This window comes from Lolium perenne, chromosome 3, assembly GCF_019359855.2.
Source record: "Lolium perenne isolate Kyuss_39 chromosome 3, Kyuss_2.0, whole genome shotgun sequence".
NCBI classification, from domain to species: domain Eukaryota; kingdom Viridiplantae; phylum Streptophyta; class Magnoliopsida; order Poales; family Poaceae; genus Lolium; species Lolium perenne.
In genome coordinates, this window is record NC_067246.2 from 1,782,319 (window position 1) to 1,791,129 (window position 8,811).

The 8,811-nt window shown below is 51.8% G+C and overlaps 1 protein-coding gene across 1 annotated transcript; it reads left to right on the forward strand.

Annotated features, from left to right (window-relative positions):
* Positions 1-7,066: 7,066 nt before the first annotated feature.
* On the forward strand, positions 7,067-8,127 carry LOC139837446 (uncharacterized). Its single transcript, XM_071826893.1, has 3 exons — positions 7,067-7,387; positions 7,469-7,769; positions 8,123-8,127. Exons 1-3 carry the CDS (start codon positions 7,067-7,069, stop codon positions 8,125-8,127), a joined length of 627 nt encoding a protein of 208 aa, XP_071682994.1.
* Positions 8,128-8,811: the final 684 nt, after the last annotated feature.

Below are 8,811 nucleotides of genomic sequence, written 5' to 3' on the forward strand. Positions count from 1 at the left end.
AGCGTCTTTGCCGTGCGGCAAGGAGTCGTTGCCGTGCGGCAGACTTCTTTGCCGTGCGCTTATGCACGGCAAAGACCTCTGCCGTGCATAAGCGCACGGCAAAGAAGTCTGCCGCACGGCAACGACTCCTTGCCGCACGGCAAAGACACTCGCACGGCAAAGGTGGCGGATAAGGGTCCGGACGAGTGGCTCCCAACGCGACCCCCTCCCCATCCACTTCGACGTTGTTGCCCTCCTGCCCCGCGCGACCTCCTCCCCACGATGCCGCCGCCACCTCCTTCTCCTCCCATCCGCCGCCGCCGGCCCCCACGACCACGCAACCGTCGCCGCCCCTTGCTCCTCCCCCACGCCATCGCCGCCCCGTGCTCCTCCCCTGCCGGCCCCCACGACCACGCAGCACCGTCACCGCCCCGGCCGTGCTCCTCCCCCACGCCGTCGCCACCCCTTGCTCCTCCCCTGCTGGCCCCGCGTGCCCCTTGCCGTCGCCGCCCCTTTGCTCCTCCCCCACGCCGTCGCCGCCCGTTGCTCCTCCCCTGCCGGCCCCGCGCGCCCCTTGCCGTCGCCGCCCCTTGCTCCTCCCCCACGCCGTTGCCGCCCCTTGCTCCCCCCTTGCCAGCCCCATCCTCCGTAGCTGCTCCTCCATCGAGGGAGGGTGTCCCCTCCACCAAGCTCGGTCGGGAGGATCTTGGCCGGCTTTCCGCCGCCTCGGCCGCTCCCCTCCTCCGGCCACCAAGCCCGCAGGTAAGACACCTCCGGTAGCTAATTGTGTTATAGTATGCATGCTATTTCGTGTAGTATTTAGGGTAGCTAAAATATCCATGCTAATTATTGTAGTATTTAGGGTATTTGGAAATGGAATTTAGGGCACAATATCTAGAACTAGCTAGTTTATTTATAATAGTGTTTTCATGTTTTAGGATTTAGGTTGTTTTATAGCCTATACCTCTTACGGAAAGAAAAAGGCCCCTAATTAATTTTCTCGCTATGCAGGCGATGCTTCGAGGTGGACACGGGGGGCGGCGTCGCGGGGGTGTTTGACGGGGTATCCCGAATCTTCTTCGACGATTCTCTCACGCGTCTAGGGTATAAATCTCCCTCCCACCTTTACATGTACCTAGGTTTTTCTTTGTGTCTAGATCACCAAGTCTGTCGCGATACCTAGGCGTCTCTTCCCGACCGTAAGGGTTACGCGGATAAATATGCATTAGTGGTCTCGCATATTATGAACCGTAACTCTTACGACATTTATCGGGACAGCCGGCGGATGCGTAGTTGGGTACGTTCTCCCTGCTCTACCCCGATCCGAGACAGGATTTCGGTAGCGCCTCCCCGTTGTTCTCCGGTAGCGGGGAGGTGCTGCCGAAATTCTGTCTCAGATCAGGGTAGAGCTGGGAGAACGTACTCAATCTACGGATCCGGCGGCTGCTAGGAGCCCACCTAGTAGAGTTTCAGGTTGATGCACGCGTAAAAAAAATAAAGATATGATGCATTTATTTCCTATTTGATATATAAATGCTATGTTTGTTTGTTTTGGTGCTGATTAGAGGATGGATAATCGTGGCTGGATGTACGATGGCAGAATCAGTCAGTGGAACTATACTGATGAATGGGGAGAAAAGACCGAGCAGTTTGTGGATAGGGCGTTTGCCATCCCTAGAAGACCTATAACAGTTTGGTGCCCTTGTAGTAAGTGCGCTAACCAAAAGGCACAGGACAAGGAAACTATGAGTATGCACCTGATCAAGTTTGGGTTCACACCGTCCTACAAGATTTGGACTTACCATGGAGAAAAGGCAAAGAAACGTGCTAGGAAGGAGGTACGGCAGATTCAACCTAGGGGGGAATATGACACTGGTTTTGATAGGTGCTTAGAAAACTTGGCTAATGGTAATGTGCCTGAAAGCCCTCATGTAGAGGCGGAGACACCTCAGGATGCAGGGACAAGTGAGGACCCGGAGGAAAACACAAAGGAGTATTATGAGGCTCTGTTTGCTTCGCAGAAACCCCTACATGAAAATACAGAGGTTACCCAAATAGATGCCATCGCTCGCCTTATGGCCTTTAAGTGCCATAGGAACTTGTGCAGAGATGGGTTCGATGAACTTCTGGTCGTCGTAGGCAGCATTCTGCCGAAAGGGCACCTCTTGCCGCAAAACTTCTACTATTCGACCAAATTGCTCAGTGACCTTAAGATGTCATCTCAGCAGATACACGCTTGTCCAAAGGGATGCATGCTATTCAGAGAGGAGCACGCTGACACAAAATATTGCATCAGATGCAATTCCTCTAGGTACTTTGAGGTAGACCGCAATGGTGATGGTCAGAAGAGGCAGACCACGATTGCCAAGAATATCCTTCGCTATCTTCCAGTCCTACCGAGGATCCTGCGGCTCTTCATGACCGAGGATACTGCCCAGCAGATGAGGTGGGCCGTGGAAGGAAACAGATACACCGACAAGATGATACATCCGTCGGATGGTAGTGCATGGAAGAACTTTGTCAAGAAATTTCCACTGAAAGCAGGTGACCCGAGTAGCGTAGCAGTTGCGATATCAACCGATGGGTTCAATCCATATGGTATGTCGGCTGCAGTATACAGTTGTTGGCCAGTGTTTGTTATTCCCATGAACCTCCCCCCTGGCGTCTGCATGAGATCAGAGAACATGTTTGTGTCGATGATAATCCCAGGGCCCAAATACCCGGGTAAGAACATGAATGTGTACCTGGAACCGCTGGTGGATGACTTGGTTCATGGCTGGGAAGGTCGCGGGTTCCGAACATATGACGCATCAAAGAAGGAGTACTTCGATATGTATGTCTGGTACCACACGTCCCTGCATGACCTGCCAGCACGTGCTTTGTTCTGCGGGTGGTGTACACATGGGAAGTGGCCTTGCCCACAGTGCAGGCAGGCCGTGACTTTCTTCTGGCTAAACAAGGGAGGCAAGTATTCATGCTTTGATGAAGCTCGACAGTTCCTTGAGCGGAGGCATGGATACAGGAGTGATGTAAAGAGTTTCAAGAAAGGCCGTGTTGTCCGTGACCCGAAGCCAATTCTGAAGACCGGAACGGAAATCAAGGCCGAGTTAGATGCTCTTCAGCCTAGCCCTGATGGGAATGGTTTCTTGGGATATGGGGAGACACACCAATGGACTCACAAGCCGTGCTTATGGAAGCTCCCTTACTTTGAGTTTCTCGAGCTCCCGCATAACATTGATGTAATGCACACCGAGAAGAATATCAGTGAAGCCATTTGGAGCACGATTGTGGACACTGAGAAGACGAAGGATAACATAAAGGCTCGAATTTATCAAGAAAGGTGGTGCGATAGGCCGGAGTTGAACATGCAGCCACCTCATGGTGCCAAAAAAACATGGACTAAGCCACACGCTCCGTTCTGCCTCACAAAGGCCCACAAAAGGGAGGTCTTCCAATGGATGAAGGACTCCTTGTTTTTCCCTGATGGGTTCGCAGCCAACTGGATGAGGAGTGTGAACTTGGAAACGTTGCGAGTACAAGGACTCAAGAGTCATGACTACCACATATGGCTTGAGCGGATAATGCCGGTGATGATTCGAGGCTATGTCCCTGAGCAGACTTGGCGAGTGCTGTCGAGGTTGAGCTTTTTCTTCCGCCAGATTTGTGCTAGGGAGTTAGACACTAAAGTGATTGAGAAGTTGGATAAAGAGGCACCCGTGTTGCTTTGCGATCTAGAGAGGATCTTTCCTCCAGGGTTCTTTAATCCGATGCAACATATGATCTTGCACCTCGCGGACGAATGCTTAAAGGGGGGCCGAATTGGGGCCGTTGGCAGTTTCCGCCCGAGAGAGAAACACAGAAGCTTCGTCAAATGACAGGCAATAAATGCAAGATCGAAGCATCCATAGCCGAGGTAGTCCTTAACCTGGAGGTGGCAAACTTCACCACGAAGCACTATGATCCCAACATTCCCACAAAGCACAACCCGGTCCTCCGTTACAATGCCGCCAACAATGAAGAAGTACCCAAGCTTAGCATCTTCGTGGGGCTTGGTGGCAAGTCAAGTGGCTCGAAGCCGCACAGAACGAACCTACATGAGCGGACCTTGATCCACTCGTATGTCTTGATCACTATGGTGGAAGTGAAGCCGTACATCAAGTAAGTGCGAACCATTTAGTTATTCGCAAACAATCACGGCCTTGATCCACTCGTATGTTCACGGCTAACTCTTCCTCTTTTCATCGGTATAGGCAATTCACGGCTATACATTGGAAGAATACCCACAGGGAGCCTACCCCGGAAGAATCCAAGCAAATTTTCGATAAGGGCGGCGGTTTCGGTTTCAGTAGCTGGTTCTGTGGTTTGGTACTATTCTATCCAAATTAGCTAGCACTTCTGACATTTATCGGTCATTTCTCGTTCTAAACTTCTTGTGCTAAACTTGTAGGCAAGAACTGACAAAGAGATGAAGTCAGAGCTAAGAAAAATTGCTAGGGGCTTTGACCATTCCGTCGAAACGTTCAACTCCTATGATGTGAACGGGTATCGCTTCCAGACCCATACATACACAACAAGCCGGCCCAACGCGAAGACAATAAATAGCGGGGTGGTATGCCAAGGTGATGATGGGTTCCATTACTATGGAAGAGTCGAGGGTATATACGAGCTGAATTACGGGTTTCACAAAGGGCTAAATCCCGTCGTCTTCAAATGTCATTGGTTTGAGCCACGTCGAGTGAGACGGGATCCTGAAATTGGGTTGGTCGAAGTTGAAAGGAACTCTGTTTATAAGGGAGAGGATGTGTACATCTTGGCTACCCAGGCCTTTCAAGTATTCTATCTCCCGTACGCGTGTAAAAACCCGACAAAACGTCTGCATGGATGGGATGTTGTGATGACGGTACCTTCACGCAATAGGCCGCCCCCGCCAAACAAGGACGATTACCGCCGCGTATACCCCTCAGCAAAGAATGTCGAGTTTTATCAGGAAGAAGGGCTCCCCGGCCATTTCACAATCGGCTTGCCGGCTGTCGATGACATGGTCGTAGACGATGAACAAGAAGATGCGGGCATGGATGGAGACAATGCAGAAGATGAAGCTGAGGATGTTTGTGCCCCGGAAGACCTGAGTTTGCTCGAGGCGTTCAGAGCAGGGATTGACCTCGATGCTGATGGACCACCTCCAGGTTTCATTGATGAATATTGGTTCGCCGAGCCTGATGACGATGACGAGACACGCGGTCCAATCACGGATGGCGACACAGGCTATTGATCTATGTAGTAGTAATTGTGAGGCTAGCCTATTTGTAATAACTCTGTGTAATAGTGATTGTCCAGCTAGGTTATTTGTAAGAACTCCGTGCTATGTTTGAGAGAACTCTATGCTAGCTATTTGTTGCTTCCACTAATTAATGTTCATCTATTTGCATTATTGTTGCTTTCAGTAATGTTCATCTACTTATATCTTTGTTGCTTTCACTAATATTCATCTCTTTACAATATTGCGTACTAATAAACCACTCTCTTCATTTGTGTTTGCAGGTGATTGAAACATGCCGCCAAAAAAAAGGGGTGGCGGTCTTAAAAAGAAGCTCAAGGACTTGGTAGGTGTGGGGACTTCGAGGCGGGGAGACCGAGCTGCTACACCCCCTCCTAGCCCCCCTCCTATCGCTCCCCCAGTGCAGCCGCGTAGGAAGAATGCGACGCGGGTACTCACTCCTAGTCCTAGCCCCCCTCCCGCAGCCGATGATGATGATGAGGTGGAGGATTGGAGAGAGGAGGACCAGGAGCAGCACGGGGGTGGGGAGGACCAGGAGCAGTACGGGGGTGGGGAGGACCAGGAGCAGTACGGGGGTGGGGAGGACGAGGAGGAGGAGGGGGACGAGGAGGACCTCTCGGAGGATGAGGGGTTGGGGAACTTACCGTTCGAGCCTGATCCAAACCTAGTTTGGGAAGCGCCGGCGGAGCACCAGTACGTTGCAGCTGTGGAGAGGCTGAGGCCACGTGATAAGAGGCCATATCAGCGTGGGAAAACACAGCTCCCCTCGCTGAAGGACTGGCGCTACAGCCATGTTGTTCTAGAGCCCGCTGGGAGGAGGTACATGTTAATTTTGGCATTTCGTTATCGCAATTTTGTCATTATCAAAATTATTATCACATACATATTGATGTTGTCGTTTCATGGTGCAGTTCGTTCAAGTTTGAAGACCCGTCGCAGAGGCCGCCACGTGGGTACGCGAACATCCTTGGGGGCCTACTTAGAAGGTATTTCCCTGGGCTAGTCGATCTCCCTACCAGTGGCCGCGACGTAGCTTGGAGGTGGGCGCACTACAGTCTCGCGCCAGATCCTCTTGGCCGCGGCAGCATGGCGGACGTGGTTGTTGGCAAATTCTGGTTACGTGACTTTTGACTTCTTACCATTCATACAGTCTCCTTGGTTGACAGTACGTGCACTAATGCCCCTTGTTTTACCTATGTGCATGGTTGCAGAGATACTTCCGGAAGGCCGAGGGTAAGGAAAATGCGTGCGATGATGTCCTACACCAGATGGCAAGGACGAGGGTGACTGGCATGCACTACGAGGCACGTGTTCAGTGCGTCCGCAACTGGCACGCCGACCGCTTCGTCCATATGACTAAGGAGGACGCTCGCGACACACTCATGCAGCCGTGGCAGTACCTGCAGGAATTTGCATTTATGTGTTATTGATTTCTTTATGGCCATGTAGTTTATTTTACCATAATGGGTTTCTCTTGTGTATGTAGAACCCTCCTCAGTACGTCGGCAACGACGATCAGTGCTTTCTGGCGATGGTCATGTGGTGGACATGCCCCCAGTACCTCCAGAAGCACGAGGAGGGCAAGAAGAAGCGGGCAGAGATGCGAGGTGGATCGCATATCCAAGGCAGCATCCCCATCTCTCTTCACCTGCAGAACGAGGTGAGCAAATTAATGGTTCCTTCATTCTTTGAATTCACGTTATATATTGTTAACTCCGCAAGGGTGTGCCACTTCACTTAATTACATGTTCTCTTTTGTAGGAAGTCAGGACAGGAGTGAAGCCTAACGTCTTTGCCATGCTAAAGAAGATGAAGCAAAGGAAGACGCCGCATCCTGAGACGGGATCCGTGTGGGTTAACCCGCAATCCGAGACACAGTGTACGTCGTATGTCTCCAAGTTCAAGCAGAAGTACGGCGAGGACGCCAACCCAGAGGCCGAGGACTTTGACCCTGAGGTTGCGGTGCTTGCGGGAGAAGGCTTGAAGCATGGCCGCCTATGGCTTGGTGACGGGTGCGTCGACCCAGCGAAGGTTCCCTCTCTCCGCCAGATCCGTCGTGGTCGTAAGAGCGGCCAGCCTGAGGTAGAGACCCGGCCACGGGCTTCGGATCTAGCTGTCGAGCGGTTACGGGTATGTTCTTCCTCGGGCCTCTACCTTTCCTTTACATGCTTTCCATTGAAATGTTAATGACATCGCGGCAACACATCGTAGGCGGAGATGGCAGCAAAGGAGCAGGCGGCCCAGGAGCAAAGGGAGCAGATGGAGCAGCAGATTCTGCAGTACCAGCATCACCAGACACAGATGATGCAGCAGATGCAACAGCAGCAGCTGATGATGCAGCAGCACCAGGCACAGATGAACTGGCTGATGAGCCAGACGGCTCTGTCTTCTCCACCGGGGAGTCTTCCTGTTCCTCCTTTCTCCATACCGTGGATGCCGCCACCGTCCACTCAGAGCCCGGTGACACCTCTCACCGTGAACAACACAAACATCATCCGGAGCATGAACCACGGTGAGTCCTCCTACACTTGTGCCCAACCCGCTACTTGTACTTGTTCAAGTGTTCAATATGCAAATGCAAATTCCATCAACCTTGTAGATTATCTGTCGCAAGGCAATGACGATGAGGCCGGCGGAAGCAATGGAGGAGGACAAGGTTGATGGCATGGTCGTCGTGCACTTGTCGTCGTTGTAATGGATTGTAATAATGAACATTGCTATATGGATGGACTCTATGTAACGGATTGTATGCATGAACTATGTGTGCTCGATGTATTTGTGGTGTTGTTGATGTGTTTGGTGATCATATGTTGATATATATGTTATATATGCTATATTTGTGAAATGCAATATTTGAAATGCCAGGATAATTGAAAAACAGCAAAAAAATGAAAATATCATGGGCCTTTGCCGTGTGTATGCACACGGCGAATGACTTTTGGTCTCTTTGCCGTGTGCACACGCACGGCAAAGGCGCCACGTGGCGCTCACCTGTGCTCCTGGGAGCTCCTGGAGGGTGTGCTGGCAAGGCCTTTACCGTGCGGGCTAGCATGTGGGCGCACGGCAAAGCCAGCTGCACGACATATTTTTGCCGCATGGCAACGACGAAGCGCACGGCAAAGAGGTCCACGCACGGCAACGTAGTGGCGCACGGCAAAGACCAATCCGCACGGCAAAGTGGGTGCGCACGGCAAAGAGAATGCCGCATGGCAGCCCAGCGCGCGCACGGCAAAGGGCTTTGCCGTGTGAATCGTCGATGCGCACGGCAACGTGCACGTTGCCGTCGGAAGCTTTGCCGGGCGTTCTTTGCCGTGCGTCCACGCACGGCAAAACCTTTGCCGTGCATATAGGGGTTTTTGCCGTGCAAAATGGCGCACGGCAAAGCCATGTTTTCCCGTAGTGTGCAGCGCCCGTGCATGATTGGTTGGCGACTTGGATTAACTAGCTAGATATTTTATTTAGTCTCACCCAAGACTCAGGTAGATGAAAATGAGTCGATGATTATTCGACTGAGACCACAGTCGTCCCTCTCCTGACAAAGATGGCATGTGATA

Bases quoted from the DNA above. Each gene is read 5' to 3' on its own strand.
- LOC139837446 (XM_071826893.1), top strand. From the start codon at position 7,067: ATGAAGCAAAGGAAGACGCCGCATCCTGAGACGGGATCCGTGTGGGTT. The intron at 7,388-7,468 runs GTATGTTCTTCC...AACACATCGTAG, and splicing joins TAGCTGTCGAGCGGTTACGG to GCGGAGATGGCAGCAAAGGA.